A 17916-nucleotide genomic window follows, 5' to 3' on the forward strand; every position below is an offset into this window, starting at 1 on the left:
CGTGTTCTTGTGGTTCTACAACGTCTGCTTGACCAGGATACAACTAACTAATTCTACAACCCGCACTGGATTATAGAACTCTAGCGAATTGCTTTGTGTGTTTACTCTCTGGAAATTTTGTACGGAAGACAAAAGAGAAGAAAAAGATAGTGATTGATGGAAATGAGGACTCCAGTATATAGGCTTTTTCATACATCTTCAAACACCTTTTGGATGTATCTGAAGCTATACAGCTCTTTCCAAAAAGATACAACTCTTTCCAAAGAGTTGTGTCTATTAATCAAAACATTTTTAATTAATTTAATTAAAAACTTAATTCGAAATTAAAACTAATTGATTAGATTAATTTTAATTCCTTGGCCCCAAGTGGCCCAAGGCCCTTGTCTTGATTAATTTATATTAATTAATATTAATATTATAGTATAATCATCAAGCCTAATCCACACAACCATAAGGCCCAAGCCTTCAATCCATTTCCAAATGATCCAAGTTCTAATTACTAAGAAAAAGGAATAAGCCTATATAAAGGCTAGTAAAAAAATACTGTTGACCAATGTGAGACAAGAGAGTCTCAAACTCCTACAATACCCCACATTTGAGACGACTCTTTGGTCCTAGAAACATTAAGATACGAGAGTAAACAATAAATGTGACATACATCAGGAGATGTGTCTTTTGGACTTGAACCTACCTTAGTATATACTTATCGGATTTACTAGATGACGCAGTGAATATAAAATCTTGAATTGTTCATCTCCGCAGTAAATCAAGACAATAAGCAAAACATATGCCACATTTACACATCACAAATTCATAAGTTTGTGTTCTTTTTGGTCCTGAACAAATCCTGGATTCATGAGAGCTTTAGAGAATGTAGCCATGTAATTCTCATAAATGCAACCCCACATTTACTCTCGTATAAGTGATATTGATTAAGAATAGGCTGCTACTATTCTACTTGATTTACAAGTATCAATATCATTAAACTAATGTATCCTACATCATCAGCAGTTATCACACTTCTTCCATCGTAGGAATGGGTATGTAAGTGTGTTTCTTTTTTAATCTAGCCAAACCAGTTTGCCTATTGAACCTAGACCATGAGATCTCCAATCAACTAGGTTAGGTTTCCGTTTGGCAATTTCATTTTACTCTATTGGCTTTAAACCCATTCCCCTCGATGTATGCTTAACTTGCTCTCTAGACAAATCTTTAGTAAGCGGATCCATAATATTATCTTTTGACTTAACACAGTCAATAGAAATTACACCACTAGAGAGCCATTGCTTTATTGTATTATGCCTTCGTCTAATTTGTCTAGACTTCCCATTATATACACTATTTTTAGCTCGATATTGTGCAGCTAAACTATCACAGTGAATACATATTGCCGTTATAGGTTTAGGCCATATGGGAACATCCTCCAAAAAATCTCTTAGCCACTCAGCTTCTCCTCCAGCCATATCGAGAGCTATAAATTCCGATTCCATAGTTGATCGGGCTATGCATGTTTGTTTAGAAGAGTTCCAAGATATTGCTGCTCCTCCCAAAGTAAATACATATCCACTTGTGGATTTTGTATCATTACTATCCGATATCCAATTCGCATCAGTAAATCCTTCAAGCACAGGAGGATACCTTGTATAATGCAATCCATAATTCATTGTATGATTTAAGTATCTCAATACTCGAATTAAAGCTTCCCAATGATCATGCCCAGGATTGCATGTATATCTACTTAGTCTACTAACTGAGTATGTTATATCAGACCTTGTACAGTTGATAATGTACATAAGACTTCCAATAACTTGTGAGTATTTACGTTGAGATATAGCATCACCTCTATTTTTCTTAAGTTTGCTATTGGCATCAAAAGGAGTAATTGCATCTTTACTTTCCAAATGACCATATTTTCTAAGTGTAGCTTCTATATAATGGGACTGTGTAAGAATATATCCTTTTTGGTTTCTTTTTATTTTTACACCAAGAATCACATCAGCTAATCCAAGATCTTTCATATCGAAACTTGATTTCAATATCTTCTTGGTCCAATTTATTATCTCTTTTGTTAGTTCTCATTATAAGCATATCATCTACATATAAATACAACATAACACAAGCATTATTTTGAGTTTTTGTGTAGACATACTTATCACACTCGTTTATCTTAAAACCGTGTGTTATCATAATATGGTCAAATTGTTCATGTCATTGCTTTGGAGCTTGTTTAAGCCCATATAGTGATTTCACAAGTTTACAAACTTTGTGTTCTTGACCTTTAACCACAAACCCCTCAGGTTGTTCCATATATATTTCCTCATCTAAGTCTCCATTTAAGAATGCAGTCTTTACATCCATTTGATGTATTTCCATGTTATGGAGTGCAGCTATAGCAATCAACAGTCTTATTGACGTAATTCTCGTTACAGGCGAGTATGTATCAAAGAAATCCAAACCATGTTTTTGACGGTATCCTTTAGCTACCAACCGAGCCTTATATTTGTCAATTGTACCATCAGGTTTTAATTTCTTCTTAAATATCCATTTGTACCCAATTGGCTTATTGCCAGGGGGCAAATCGACTAATTCCTATGTATGATTTTGCATAATGGAATCTATCTCACTGTTAACTGCATCCTTCCAAAATGGAGCTTCACGAGTGGACATGGCCTCCTTGAATGATTGAGATTCTGTCTCGGTTAATAAGGTCACAAAATCAGGCCCAAAGTCCTTTTGAATTTTTGTCCTTTTACTCCTTCTAGGTTCAAGTTCTTCTTCTTCTTGAACTCTAGACGAGGATGAACCATCATCATGTTCTCTAGGTTCGTCATTAACCTCAGATACATCATCATGTAATCTCTTTTTCAATAAATTAGACTTGCCTATTTTGTTTGGAAATATATCCTCAAAAAATATTTCATTTATAGATTCTATAATAGTATTGACATGTATATCACTGACTTCGGAATGAAAAACTAAGAATCTATAAGCTGAACTATTAGATGCAAAACCAATAAAAACACAGTTTATAGTTTTAGGCCCTAATTTTGTTCTCTTTGGCAATGGGACTTGTACTTTTGCCAGGCAACCCCACACTTTAAGCAATTTAAACGTTGGGGTTCTTCCTTTCCATAATTCATATGGTAACTCCTTTCTCGTTTTAGGTGGAATTCGATTCAAAATTTTATTTGTAGTAAGTAAAGCTTCACCCCACAAATTGTGTGGAAGCTTAAAGCTATTCAACATAGAATTGATCATGTCTTTAAAAGTCCTATTTTTCCATTCAGCAACACCGTTTTGTTGTGGTGTATAAGGGGCTGTTGTTTGATGAATTATGCCATGTGTGGCACAAAATTCAGCAAAGGCATGAGACTCATATTCTCCTTCCCTATCGGACCTTAAGACTTTAATCTTCTTGTTAAGTTGATTCTCAACTTCTGCCTTATATGTCTTAAACATATCCAAGGTCTCATCTTTACTATGAAGTAAATAAACATAACAATACTTACTGAAATCATCTATAAATGTTACATAATAGTTCTTTCCACCACGAGTTGGATATGATCTAAAATCACACAAGTCACTATGAATTAAATATAATAAATCATTGGACTTTTCATGCACTGATTTAAAGTTTTGACTCGCAAATTTCAATTTTGTACAAGTTTCACATTTAACATTATCTAGATAATCAATTTTGGGCAGCAAACCTAAATTATGCATTCTAAAAAGTGAACAAAAATTTACATGTCCTAACCTAGAGTGCCATAAATTAGACGAATCAACAATATAAGCAGAAGCATTATTTATTTCATTCATAGCATTAGCAAGTACATTTAGTTTGAATAATCCATCAGCAAGGTAACCCTTCCCCACAAACATTCCCCCTTTAGTTAGTACAAACTTATTAGACTCAAAAACTAGTTTGAATCCTTTATTACTAAGGATAGGACTAGAAACAAGATTCTTCTTATATCGGGGACATGTAGCACATCAAGAAGGGTTAATTCCTTTCCAGAAGTGAATTTTAGAACACATTTCCCTAGTCCAGCCACAACAGATGCAGATGCATTTCCCATAAACAGCTGCTCGTTTCCCTCGATTTTCTGGTACGAAGAGAACATATTTATGTCACCACACACATGGCGAGTTGCATCGGTATCTATCCACCAATCAACGTGATCAGATACAAGGTTGATTTCAGAAATCATTGCAGCCAAGGCATCCACATTGTTTTCAATCAGGTTTGCGCAGTTGTTGTTGCCTTGATTTCCAGGACCTTGATCCCTTCGATGGCGACATTCTTGAGCCCTATGGCCTTGCTTTCCATAAACCCATCAACTTCCCTTGATTTTCTTGAAGTCTTTGCCTTTCGCACCAGGGATAAAGTGTTTTTCTTCTTCTTAGTTTTCTGGAACTTCAGCCTTTGCTTTGATGAACTTCCTTCAACAACATTCGCCTTGGCTTCCATACTCGAAACCAGGCCCTTCTCATTCTTTCTGTTATCTTCCTCTATTCTCAGCCTTACAATGAGATCCTCAAGGGTCATCTCTTTACATTTGTGCTTGAGATAATTCTTGAACTCTTTCCAAGAAGGTGGCAGTTTTTCTATAAAGGACGCCACGTGGAAAGACTCATTGATCACCATCCCTTCAACATGAATGTCATGGATGATTTTTTGGAGATCTTTAGTTTGAGAGACAACAGACTTGGAATCCACCATTTTGTAGTCCAAAAATTTGCCCACGACAAATTTCTTCGAACCAGCATCCTCAGTTTTATATTTTTTCTCAAGTGATTCCCAAAGTTCCTTGGCTGTTTTGCATACTAAATAGACATCGTACAATGAATCATCTAATGCATTGAGAATATAGTTTCTGCTGTCACATCCCCGCCCGGGCGGATCACTTCCCGGGCCCGCTCCACCACCGTAGCACGATATTGTCCGCTTTGAGCTTACCATTCCCTCACGGTTTTGTTTTTGGGAACTCATGAGCAACTTCCCAGTGGGTCACCCATCATGGGATTGCTCTAGCCCCCTTCTCGCTTAACTTCGGAGTTCCTACGGAACCCAAAGCCAGTGAGCTCCCAAAAGGCCTCGTGCTAGGAAGGGATGAGAATATACATTTAAGGATCACACCCCTGGACGATGTGGGATGTCACAATCCACCTCCCTTAGAGGCCCGACGTCCTCGTCGGCACACACGCAACCAGAGTTAGACTCTGATACCAAATTGTCACATCCCGGCTCGGAGCGGATCACTTCCCGTGCTCGCTCCACCACCGTAGCACGATATTGTCCGCTTTAATCCTTACGCTCAGTTTTTTTGTATCTAGAAGGGCCAAGAACATATATAGGAGTTACAGAACTATTAGTGGGGCCAAGAACATATATAGGAGTTAGAATGTTTTATGAATCAAAGTGTTAATTAAAAGTGTTCGACAAAAAAAAACAAAAAAACAAAAGTGTTAATTAAAAGCATAAAACAAGTAAAGTTGAACGTTCCCAAACCAAAATACATGATAACTTGTTTGGTTGATTGAAATAGTGTACATGCTAATATCATTAAATCTTCTTAAACGAAACCATTTATTTCTCAATTAGTTGTCCACGAAACACAATTACGCAACTTGGAATGGAACGACACAACATACACGTAACGCACTTTTCCCCGAACCTGCAGAACGCCAAACGACGACGTACCATTGCGATTCAGTTATAGTAGAGCTCGAGGCCCATGCCGTCGTGGATCTCGTAATCCTTGAGAGTGATGTGATCCTTGTAAATGTTGTACCATTTCTGGATTCGGATCTTATCGGGTCGGGTCCCGGTCTGGGCCGCCACCAGCTTCTTGAGGTCGCCGATGGTGTCGTCCTCGCTTGCATTTCACCCGGACCTTCTTTCCGAGCCTGTCGTTCAGCACTACCTCGATCATGTTCTCTCCGCCGCCGCCGCCGCTCCGTCGTATTCTCCTCCTCCGATTGTAGGCTGCGAAGCCCTGAGGCTGGCAATGGAACCGCTGTGCGCGCTTAAATACTGAACGGGCGGAATGTTTGGATCTTCGCTCTGGAAGGTTCTACAATGTACCAGTAAGGGTATGCTCGTCTTTTTGCTCTTCTGATTCTATTGGAATTTGGAATTGTCATGCACTATTGCTATTTTCCTGGGCTAACTACATTTTGATGTTCATGCTATTTTTACTTTTGGGCTTAACCCCGTATGCTTTGTAAGTGTTTTTCAATGGTGGACTTGTCCTGTGAAAAAAGACATCGTTTTCAGAAGAAGGGTACAGTTGTTTTTGTTTTTTTGCTGTTTTGGACTCATGATTTTGACAAAAAAACATTTTTTTTTTCATTTACCAAATACAATTTTAGCCCCAGCTTTTTAAAAAAAAAACCTCTTTTAAAATACTTTCAGTAATACCAAATCAGCTCTTAGCTATAGCAATAGCAATGGTTTTTTTACTTTTGTACACCAAGAATAGTTCTTTCTTAATGGCTGAGCTGCAAACCACCACGGGGTATCCCAGTAGTTGGGGACGAATTTCAATCTCGTATTCCACATTGCACGTTCTGAGTTTGATTCTTGATGCTGATGAATCACACGAAAGTGACCAGAAAAAGGATGGAATTTCTCTAAGTCTTTCCGGTCCTCGAAAAGGTAGATTACTGTGGTATTATGTTAACACTGCTCACTAGACCACCACGTAACTTGTAACTTAAGGATAAATTTGTTGTCCAAGAAATGATGACAAGGTCATACAATGACATTGTTATTACTGTAACATCGGTTTACATCGTTAACCTTGTATTATAGTAGCTATTATGTGCGGGCCATGATGGCGTAACGAAATCACGGTTCAAATTAAGTATCGGTTAATTGACCGGTACCAACAAAAATAAAAGGCGATGAAGATCAACCCTTTTTAGCCCGACCTTAATCCATTTTCCCACTTCCTCAATCTGCGGTAACACAAGTTCTTAAATCTGTGGTTTCTAGAATTTTGCAGCGTATTACGACCAAAATCTGACAAGGGACTCTTGATCTGCTCAAAACTTCAACATCTTGTCTCATTGACATTGTCACGCAAGTCCATGAGCTATGGAATCGATCGTAATGTGTCTAAACATTTGGCCATAAATTTCAAACTGACATCCTTCGCCAAGCAACCAAATGAGAGCAATTTCACAACCATCTTAGGAGTTTTTAACTCACGTAAAATGGCAATCAAACCGACACGTAACCTTACGTTTGGTGGAAGCGAACCAAACCGAAAGGGCAATGAACACATTGAATCCCTTTGCTTGCTAATAAGAAAATTCTATCAAAAGCGAGACAAGGCACTGACCACCAAAACTGCGGTAGATATGTATAGACTCACAATACCTAACCAATGTATACTTAATGAGTCCGGATTCCACAATGATACTGATCCCACATTACGAATGATTCCAGCGAGAAACGAAAATACGAAAACATTTTTGGATCTGGGACATTCCCATAACCGGTATCAGGGAGAAACCAACCTTTAAATAGTAAACAATGAGTAACAATAAATAAACCGAAAATAACCATAACACAACCTACCTTAGGAACAAAAATATACTGTACATGACTGCCACTGCTGTAGAAGCCGCTGACACTGCCAACCGAAAATAGGCTCCTGGCTGTCAGACCCAATTTCAGGTTCAAACAGCTTTAAGAAGGATCAACCCACCATTCACTCCAAAACAGCTACTTCCTGATCAACCCTCCAGTAGTTGGCATCATTGAACTCCTTATTTGCAGCCTCACCATCGGCAGGGTTCTCCTTTTCTAGCGCCTTTGGCATAATGTTTTTCTTCAATGGCCCTGCCTCCCCTACTATGCCCTCTTTAAGAGCCTGCTCCATAGCCTTCTCAGTACCCTCCAACTCCACACCGACGAATTCAACATCCTCTTCAAACAGTGATGGCACAGCAGCTGATCTCTGGCTCACATCACTTCCCGCTGACCCTGCAGTAGAAGCAGTGGAGGATGGAGGAGAGCCATTTGAAAGTATAGATTCTCCACTTGAGTGCAAACTAGCACCAACATCAGATGCCACTACCTCCGCAGTGGAAGGATTGACAACTGAGTCATCATGATCCTCAAATGGATTTACACTTGCGCCGCCGAATTGCAAATCTGAAGCTTCACTCCATCCCACCCATTCAGGCAAAGGCCTGTCTCCATACATGTCATCATTATCGGATGTCTCAAATCTGAAGAAACCCCCCAATTCATTGGATGCACTTGTCTTCTCGCCATCTGGGTTCATGTTTCCACTGTTGCTAAATCCATTCATAAGGTTTGTGTTGGAACTGGATGTGCCATTGACGGAGTCTTTACTTCCGGCCAACTCATCATCATCCCCTACCACAACTTCATCATCACTACTGCTATTACCATCATTCGCAGTCCCGTTCAAGTTTACTTCTTCCATCTCCGACGGTGATGTGCCCACAGGTTCATCACCAATTCTATCATCTTGGAACGCAAACCAGTTTGAATTTGTGAATAAACTGCTGCATTCAGGATTAAAACAATTCAGCATTCACATTAACAATATTCTACACCAAAACTTATAATACACAACAGATGAGCCAATTCTAAGTTCTCATACACTCGACACTTTCAACAATATCAAGCACTTGCATTACAACCAGAGATAAAATTTATAAGACAAACAATTTCCAACCGAGGTACATCACTCTAAACATATACAATATGATATACATATGACATTACTACTAGAGATAAATTTATAGACGTCAAATGCCAGCCTCATGAAGTAATCAGTTGAACATATTTAATACATTGCAAGGACATATACGATGTTATGCATGTGATACTCCACCTTGAACAATGGAAGATACGAGAATACAATAAAATCTCATTTTAGCTTTTCTAGCTATGTTGTGGTATTATAGGTCTACAAGTCAAGCTGCTAGAGGCTATATAAGTGTCTCCGAAAATGGCACAACTCCTTATACACCTAACTGCTAGTTGCACTTGAGGATTGCATGCGAACCATCAAGCCTAAGAAGCCTTGTTAATTATTTGTTTCATTTCAATCTATATTGTCTTGGATTGACTCTTTAGAGGATACTCTTTAGAGGAAACCTAATTTTCTAGGCCAGTTTTTACCTACAGTAGAAACTAGCAGATCCATCAATAGGGATGATGTTAAGAAAAATCGACATTTTTATAAACCAAAACGAATTTGAAACCCTTTCAAAAGCAATGTTTCTCCACTGAACCCCAATTTCAAAGTTTATTTTTCTTCATACAAACAGCAGTAAAAAACAAAAGGTTACAAACTTACCTTCCCGTGTCATCACCAAGACGCAAGGATGATATGACCACTTCAGCAGATTCATCGTCAAAGTAGACATCCTGCAATTTTACAAATCAAACCCACTCATTTCAGAATGTAATTAAACCAAAAATAAAAAGCAATTAAAATTTGCTTTCATGGGTTATCATGTTTCTACTTCCAACCTTTTACAGAGATTACACATGCTCAAGGTTCTAAAGGCGCTAGGCGGTAGTCGGGCGGCGGGAGGGGCCTAGGCCTTTTTTTATTTTAATTAAATTTATTATATATTATGAGATATAGGTATATGAGTAAAATTTTAGATTCTGTTGGTTTTGTACCATTTTCTAACCCCATAAGTTTTGTTGGGCCTTTTATTCTCATTAAACAAATGGAAGGTTGGGTCTTATATTCCTAGTTTTAATTTGTCGCCTGCTTAAAATAAGAAACCCTAACTAAAGCTGCTAAACCACTGCCGCCGTCAGCCATCCCGCCCAGTATCCGCCCAAGTGGCCGCCTTACGCGGCCTAATAGCCTTGCCGATTTAATAAACAATTTCAGGTTAATCGAGGCGACTGCTTTTTAGAGCACTGCTCATGCTTCAATAAGAATAGTTACCATCAAGTATTATACATCAACTAAGGAAACATCAGTGACAGAAACAAAATAATTACCTCGTCATCTCGATCAAGAGCTCCCTGGTCCTGTAATGCAGAAAATTCAAATCATTTGCCCAACAAAAAAAGTGGAGGAACAAGAAAAGAGGACAGAAAGAGATACCTCTCCTGCATCCTCATTCTCATAAATTTTGTATCTAAAAGCCTGGCTTAGATTATTTGCTAGAGCTGCTACATCAAAATTTCTGTCATTCATGTCATCCTCGTCGCTATCCCTTGTCCTGTCTTGCAAAGCAGTTGGGCGACTGTGTGTAACAAGGATAAACACAAGTGAAGCTGAGATCCAACAAAATGAGTTTGATGTATTGAGGGGTTAACCATATTGATCATTTAATAAGGCTCAATAACTATAAGCAAGTACTTTGTGTACCATGAATATATCATCACATAACAGAAAATAAAATCAAGGACTACATACTAGATATGAAATGGTATACTTAAGTTCATAAATATGGATATATCAATGAAGATATTGAGATTCATATCAAATAGCGATTTTTTACAAGAATTTGTGGATAATTTATATGGAATTTATGAACAAAATTAAAAACATCGACTAAGAATGCATCAAAATTAATAGAGAAACAGTAAGGGAATTGTTATTAGCACTCCAAAAATCTCATTCTACACTCCAAACTTTCTATATTAGGAAAGAAAAATACACTTGTGAGGAGTGTAGAATGAGATTTTTGAAGTGCCAATAACACTTCCCAATAGTAAAATCGACATTATGAATTCATAGTATATTTTCTCTTTATGACTGAGTAAGTGAGAAGAAAATATAAAGTGAAACAAAAAATATGAACGAATATTTTAAAAATTAAATAATAGAGCAAATGTGTGAGTCTGTATGTGACAAGAGATAGATATAGATTTACAACAAAATCATTCCATAATTTAAAAGAGGGGCAAAGTCAATATATAGGATATTTTCCTCACACAAAAGGCAATTAAACATTTTGAATTAAGGATATGCTTTAGCTGGTTAAGACTATTAAGAATAGCTTTATTGTTTGCGTAGGGTAGAGTTCAACTAATATATTATAATAACCGCAGGGTGAGTCATATGAAGAGGCGTCCGACAAGAGGGAAAAGAGGAGTTAAAGGGCAAAAAACATCAATCTTATAATTGCAAGACTACACCCAAAAAGGCCGTCGTCCTAACCTAACTGGCAACTTTGTTACTTTGAATTGAATGCTATATAAATTCGAAAATTATGGTAATTTATAAGTCATGGTCCCTAATCATACTTGAATAATGTACATTTCAAAACAGATATATGGAACAACATACCCGCAAGCCCATCGATAAACATTTTCAACTGCATTGCGCCCCTGCAAAACTGTTGTTTGCCACTCATTCCATTCGCTATTTTCCTAGAAAAACAAGCCAAGAAAAGTTTTATTAGAAAAGACACTAATAATAAAAATTCTGTCAAAAACACTAACACCCACTCAAGTATCCCAAAATGTGATAACATCACTATCTTACCAATATAGAGAGGTAAATGACAATAAATTTGAGTTGATAATGTAGATGCAGACTTTACAGCAAAGATACGACATGAAATATGGTAGAATTGCTTCACAGAGAAGTCATCTTACTATAAAAGTTACAAACAATTAAATATGATCACTGTCAAAATCACAAATAACTAAAAAAGCCATGATCCATATATGTATGCTTCTTGTAGTAATTTAAAGTTCAGACCTGCAACCTACCTGAAGGCATGCCTGAACACGGCTTTGGCTGTTTCCCAATTGAATGAGCTTGTTAGAAATTCGTGTTATGTGCCCAAGGTTTCCTGCCCGTGGTGCTGACTTTCCGGCAGCAGGTACCGTTGGCTACATAATCAAGGAAAAAGTCATTATCAGAGTTTGAAATAAATCAACAAACAACTAGAGGTAGTCACTGATATATGGTTACATGCACTGCAAAAATCTAAACCCCACTCAAGTATAACCATGCTCTCCCCTTTATAATACACCTCATCCAACAAAGGAACTAGAGGCATTATTAACAAATCTAGAATGTTGAGCATTTAAAATTTCCTACAACATTATTATGCACAGTTAAAGAAGTAGCGAAGATATCCATTTCTCTACCTTATTAGCATCACCAGATAGAATAGGATGTTTATCTGTTTGAAGGAACTTTCCAATTAAATCACACTCTCGAAGAAGATGGTCAACAATGGCATCACTCTTGCTTTCCAAGCATGACGATATTATACTATCTACATGATGATGTAAGGAACTATTGTAGGGGTACCTGCATTAATTAAATAAACATATTAGGATACTAGTAACAGGTAAGTCATTCACAACAACAAAAGAGAAGAAATTGTCTCTTAACAACCTATCCTCAGCACTCACTAATTCAAAATAAAAAATTGAAGCAACAGCTTACTCAAAGAAAAGATCAATAACCCGTTGGATGGTTCCCGAGCTAACCAATTCCTTTTCTGCCTCTTCATTGCCTGATCTCAGTAGAACAGCAATGAACTCCACAATCTGAAATAAATTGCAGAACAGTTTAGAAATGGCAAATTGACAGTTACAGTATTCCAATAATTAACAATTTTCTCATTCTGTAAATTAGGACGGAAAATTCATTTAACAAGTAACTTCTTATCAAATAAAAGTTCTGCCAGCAAGAACTGAATTAAAAAATCCGTCAACAATTTAGTAGATAAAACAGCCAAAATACTACTAAACTCCAGTAAAGATAAAAAGAAAAACCAACCTTTAAACGATGCTTTCCAAGTGGAGGCCTCAACTCTCCATATGTTGTTGGCAATGTTTTCTCATCCGATGACACATTCAAAAGCATAAGCAAGTCGCCTGGACAACCACTTTGAATCTTAAAATTTCAACAATGAAACAGTTCTTTTTCTTTAAGGCAGCTATAATGAAAAACTTGCACCCATGACTGAGTAAACGTATCATTGTACTGACAAATCCTAATAGCCCTCAGGTTCTGTACAAATATGAGGCATATTCCTCTTGCAGTCCCAAGAAATTACAATATTATTTTACCCTATGATATGAGCCTTCGTCATATCCTAAAGCCTTGTCATATTTCAAAGCCACTGGGAGGTTCAATGGATTACATCCACCTTCCACGCACCAAACCCTAAGTATCCCCTACTACTTTCAAGAAGCAACAAAAGGTCAAGTTATATTAAAATTTAATGGCAAAGTGAAGATTCAGCATTTATTGTTGAAAAATGCAACTGAAAAACTAAACAATGATGTAACGACAGCAGAAATATAACCAGCTGAATAAAATAAACATCAGCAGACAAGAAACAATAATTATACATGCAAGGCAGCTAGAAAAACGTACATTTTTACAATTTTTTTAACATAATTATGGCAAGAGATATTTGCACTCACCAAGTTTTGGGAGCATTGTACTGACAGTATCTGGATTAACAGGGATTGGAGACTCGTACATATGTTGGCTCCGAAAAGAATGGAACAAGGGAGAAGAAACTGCTGATCTTTTCGGATCCAACAAAGAGATGCAGACCGAAAGTGAGTGTACAAGACCAGACTTTGAATGTGAATCTTCCAATGCATGACCAAATATTCTTGTAACAAAACTGCATAAAAGTATTTAAGAAAACTAAAAACCAATCCAAAAAAAATGTACCAAAACGTAATAAATAGTCAAAGCCAACCAAAACAGTGTTCTGATCACAAACCTTGGACTGGAAAGTTTGTTGGCTAGGGCCGATGGAGCATTTCGAGTTATAGCAGAAAGTGTTTCGGCTGCATTAGCATGAACTTCAGGAGGATTCTGATCCAAAGTAAGAAAGAATGTTGTTAGATGTAGAATATGCACCAGGGCTGCTCTAAAGCTACGTTATTTTATTTAACATTTATATTTATTCCAAACTTCTTAAGCTCATAAAAAAGTATGTTACCATTTAGTGTTTTCTCCAATTAAAATTTTAAGTTCAATCGCAATAGTCTCTCTTTAGTTATTAATTTCTACCAAAAACAACAAAATCACATAGAACTCCAAGTAGAAAGGCCAAAGGCATACAGTTAAGGTGACAAAGCATGCAATACTTCTGATTATGTGTTTCCTGGATCTAAGGGGCAGCACCTTTTATGCAACAACTAAAGTAGTGCACAGAGGCAAAAGTAGACATACACAGGGCACATGAGCATTCAAGTAAAACAGATATCCATTAGGTTATATTGTCAACATATCTAGTTCTCAACTAAAGGTATCGCTAACTGAGGAAGTAAGACATTGTTACCATAATGACTAAAGAAACCAATTGTACCCTGGTGCATGCTTAATGGCTATGGATGCAAAACAAAATGCATAAATAAGCAGTCACTAGTCATATATGTTTCATAAATAAGTAGATAAGGAAAGAAAAATTTCTATAGATAAACAAGAATATAATCTTCTGCGTACATTTGGGCTCAACTTATCTACGATCATTTCAAGCAGGTTACTTTCAGCTAACCATTGCATCACATCAATAAAATTGGGATACACATGGTCATCCGCACCAACAAGTCGAACCAAAACCTGTGCCATGAAAACACCTCAAATTGATTTCCAAAGAGGATCCTACATGAAAAATGCCAAAAACTTTGAACTGGATTCGAATTCTTAAATACCTCCATGATGGACGTAATTCCTATCAAATCAACTAGCTGACGGAAAACATCCTGATGGGCCTGCAGACACCAAAGATTGTAAATCAAAAACATATACACAAACAGAAAAGGGATATCAGGATATCACCCATATTTCACAGCTAAAACAGTTCCCACAAAACTTTGTTTCCAGAACCATGGCTTCTTGACTTAGAAGAGCATGCAATGCAATCAGATAAATGTGTGATATAGATGCTATTGCTGGCAATGCAAAGAGGCAACAGGTCCAAGGGCAAAGTACTGTCCCAAGTAGATGCAATGAAGAAAACCAAATTGCAAAAGTTTGAAAATATGAAGATACGCTAACAGAGTTACTTACTTGAACATAATTCATAAGTGGGACTGTCTTCCGCATCATTAGGCATACAACAACCTAAAGTTCCCAAAAAATTTGTCAAGGACCCATTTTGAGATGAGATAAAGCAGGACAAACGGTAAATATCCTAAAAAAATACCTTGCTGAAATACCCAGCCAGTGGGGCACTATGAGGACGATTTGGTTCCAAGAAGGAGAAAAGTAAGTTCATTAGCTGCAACAAAATAAGCATATGTCAAGACTAGACAAGATTTTATACGCCAAATTCCTTAATCAAGATTAAGATATAATCATAAATACCTTCTCTTCATCCACCAAAGTCTTTAAGATAACATCAATTTCACACGTAAAAACCTCACAAGCAATGAAGGGGAACCTAAAGATCATGAGGAAAAAAACATTTAATCAAATAACCAAAAGCAAAACTCAAAAATATAAAAATATCAAACATTTTGGAGAGAAATATATGAGTATGAATAAAAAAATGTCAAAAGTAATGCTTTATCAAGATGAAATAATACTTGAAGGCTCGTTTGCTTTCAGCATCCTCAGGAGCTTCTTCAACAATATAACGCAATAATTGCTCCACCTGGTCTCTATCTCGTAAACTGTAAACATAAACTTACACAAGAGTATCAGTTATTCATCCACAATCAAGTTCCATATTACACAATCAATTATTCCTCAAAAAATTCCCAAAAACTGTAAGGAGAGCCAACAAATTCTGGTATTGAGTTTAATATATATACAGGAGGGAACTTTGATAATATCAGTAGCAGTACAATCCGTAAAGAGAACACCAATGAGACATTACAAATTAATGAGACGAGTGTTTAAGGCTTTGCATTCTTGGATGATCTCTTCTTCGTCCAGAAGCTCCTCTAATGTAAAATTTTCCTTGTCTAGCACTGTCTCCACCTGTACGGGAGAAAAACGACAAGAAAAAAGAACTAATAAGAGGCCATAAAAACAGAAGCGTCACAGTCGCAAGCAAAGAACCATATGTGAGCTCAATGCACTTAGAACTACAGCAGTCAAACACTGTTACTCATGGTTTATAGCTGGCCAAAGAAAAGGCAGCGCATGGGAACTAGATGCAGCTAAAGACTGCAGCCTCGAAATCTAAACCCCATTAACCAAAAACTATGAACTTCAAAAGTAGTTCTTTCCCACTACTTCCATCAGTTTCTCAGCAACCAAACAGACGATAATCACACATCGCAAAATTACCAAATTTGAGCTCCCCCACTTCAATCACAATCTTAATAGTAAAAGACCCCACTTATCCAAACCCCAGCAAATGCAGGCGGTAAATCGCATATCCCAGAATTACAAAATTTTGAGCTACCCAACTTTAATCTCAATCACATTAATACCGCTCTTAGAAAGTAAATCCAACCAACGGAAAATACAGCTCACTAATATCTAGTTTCCATTCAATTTCTGAAACTAATACAGCTACGTCCGATCAGCCTAAACCAGTTTGTAACAAAACCCAATCAAACAAAATTAATTAGAAATTAACTCCACACCAGCTAAACTTTAAAATTGGCAAATTGATCAAGAACACCACACCAGTCAATTTCGACTACAAGCAGCTGAAATTAGGTTTCGAAATTACAGAGATTGGAAAAGATAGAGAGTTACAGGCGATGAGGCAGAGAGAGAAGTGAGCTTCCAAAACATGGTGAAGAGAGAGAGAGCAGAGCTGGGAAGTGAGAGCTGGCTTAGATCTGCAAACCCTAAAAGCAGCAGCAGCAGCACCAGGAGGAGAAGCAGAAGCAGAAAATCTAGGCCGTCGCGGGAGAGGTGGAGATTTTTGGGAGCAGGCGAGGAGGTCGGTGGATTTGGAGCTCGAAAGCCGAAACCCTAGCTTTTTGAGAGATCGATGAGGGAGGAGGGAGCAAGACCGTGAAGATCGAGAGACAGAGAAATGAGGCCCAAGAAAATAAGCGCAAAAAGGGTAATCGGCTCGTTGGCTTATTTGGGGTAATTCCCGAATCTCGACCGCTGATGGGGAGAGAGACGCACAAAGTACTAATTGAGGTCAAATTAACAAATTCTGTGAGAAATTCGTTATGATCAGTTTTTAGTATGTCGTTAATATATATAATTGTTGTATCGTTATCTTCGATTGTTTTATGTTTCGTATTGAATTTTGATTAATTCAGCAAGTGGTGAATTATCGTAGTTGATAAGACTTTTATCTTCAATTTATTACGGTTTGTATTCCAAACAATAATTTGATAAGCAAATTGAAATTTGATACAAAATCTCCCTTCTTCTTGTTTTGTTCTCTTTTTCACTCACTTTTTTATTGTAATTATTAGTTATGATGATTCATGAATTACTCTCAATTGACTGATCACCAAAAGAGAAAAAAAAATTTGAATAAAGAAATATGATGATGATGATGTGTGTGCCAATTTATGGGTATAAAACACTGCAATTATATATGACTACATATTGTTGGTTAGGAATGATGGTGATATTTGATGTTAGTGACTGACCTAGATTATGTGGCTCTTTCACGTCTTACAGAAAAAGACATAAATATAGCATAAAATTACAACTACTAAGATGAACTAAAATAATTTATTTTAATATATGAACAACCATAAAAGGAATTATAAACCAATTTCTACCAAAACTATATATGCACAAAACTTTATATGGGCAAATATACTTATGGTAGAACTATCTACAGGCTACTTTTAAAAGATGCTGTTTAGAGGTCGTTACTTTTAAAATGAGCAGGATATTTTATTTTTACCAAACACTTTTTTACCGCTGAACTTTAAAGTGAAGCAGGTTTTAGTGAAAAAAACAATATCAAACTAGGCCATAATATCTTCTTTGAGTTTAGGGTTTGTATGCATAAAATTTATTCATATAGAGG

General features: G+C 36.9%; 3 protein-coding genes across 4 annotated transcripts; all 3 read right to left on the bottom strand.

Annotated features, from left to right (window-relative positions):
• Window positions 1–4240: 4240 nt before the first annotated feature.
• On the bottom strand, window positions 4241–4958 carry LOC125470207. Its single transcript, XM_048568913.1, has one exon. It carries the CDS (start codon window positions 4721–4723, stop codon window positions 4241–4243), a length of 483 nt encoding a protein of 160 aa, XP_048424870.1. The 5' UTR covers window positions 4724–4958.
• A 545-nt stretch (window positions 4959–5503) lies between these two features.
• LOC103956760 (ubiquitin-like protein 5) lies at window positions 5504–6144 on the bottom strand. The gene is given in 2 exon segments (XM_009368789.3): window positions 5504–5881; window positions 5883–6144. Coding segments are annotated over 2 exon segments (222 nt in total). The 5' UTR covers window positions 5937–6144; the 3' UTR covers window positions 5504–5713.
• A 1201-nt stretch (window positions 6145–7345) lies between these two features.
• Window positions 7346–17049, bottom strand: LOC103956761 (serine/threonine-protein phosphatase 6 regulatory subunit 3). Of its 2 annotated transcripts, none has more exons than XM_009368792.3 (19): window positions 16665–17049; window positions 15832–15935; window positions 15539–15625; window positions 15318–15393; window positions 15157–15231; window positions 15021–15074; window positions 14663–14722; window positions 14454–14570; window positions 13726–13820; window positions 13415–13623; window positions 12762–12859; window positions 12426–12529; window positions 12122–12287; window positions 11738–11860; window positions 11310–11392; window positions 10119–10260; window positions 10013–10042; window positions 9348–9418; window positions 7346–8544 (listed from the first exon to the last, which is right to left on the bottom strand). In XM_009368792.3, the coding sequence occupies exons 1-19, from the start codon at window positions 16701–16703 to the stop codon at window positions 7722–7724; spliced, it is 2556 nt and encodes an 851-aa protein (XP_009367067.2). In that variant the 5' UTR covers window positions 16704–17049; the 3' UTR covers window positions 7346–7721. The 2 variants fall into 2 exon arrangements, with proteins under 2 accessions (XP_009367067.2, XP_009367066.2); XM_009368791.3 differs by having other exon boundaries at window positions 7346–8547.
• Between the last annotated feature and the right edge of the window lie 867 nt (window positions 17050–17916).

This window comes from the organism of the source record quoted next, unplaced genomic scaffold (genome assembly GCF_019419815.1).
Source record: "Pyrus x bretschneideri cultivar Hongxiangsu unplaced genomic scaffold, Pyrus_bretschneideri_v1 Contig5, whole genome shotgun sequence".
Classification (NCBI taxonomy): Eukaryota; Viridiplantae; Streptophyta; class Magnoliopsida; order Rosales; family Rosaceae; genus Pyrus; species Pyrus x bretschneideri.

Excerpts from the sequence above, each read along its gene's own strand:
- LOC125470207 (XM_048568913.1), bottom strand. The coding sequence starts at position 4,723 with ATGGTGGATTCCAAGTCTGTTGTCTCTCAAACTAAAGATCTCCAAAAA.
- LOC103956761 (XM_009368791.3), bottom strand. The coding sequence starts at position 16,703 with ATGTTTTGGAAGCTCACTTCTCTCTCTGCCTCATCGCCT. Across the intron at positions 15,394-15,538 it reads GAAAGCAAACGAGCCTTCAA|GTTCCCCTTCATTGCTTGTG; the intron begins GTATTATTTCAT and ends CATGATCTTTAG. Across the intron at positions 11,861-12,121 it reads TATCTGGTGATGCTAATAAG|CCAACGGTACCTGCTGCCGG; the intron begins GTAGAGAAATGG and ends TTGATTATGTAG.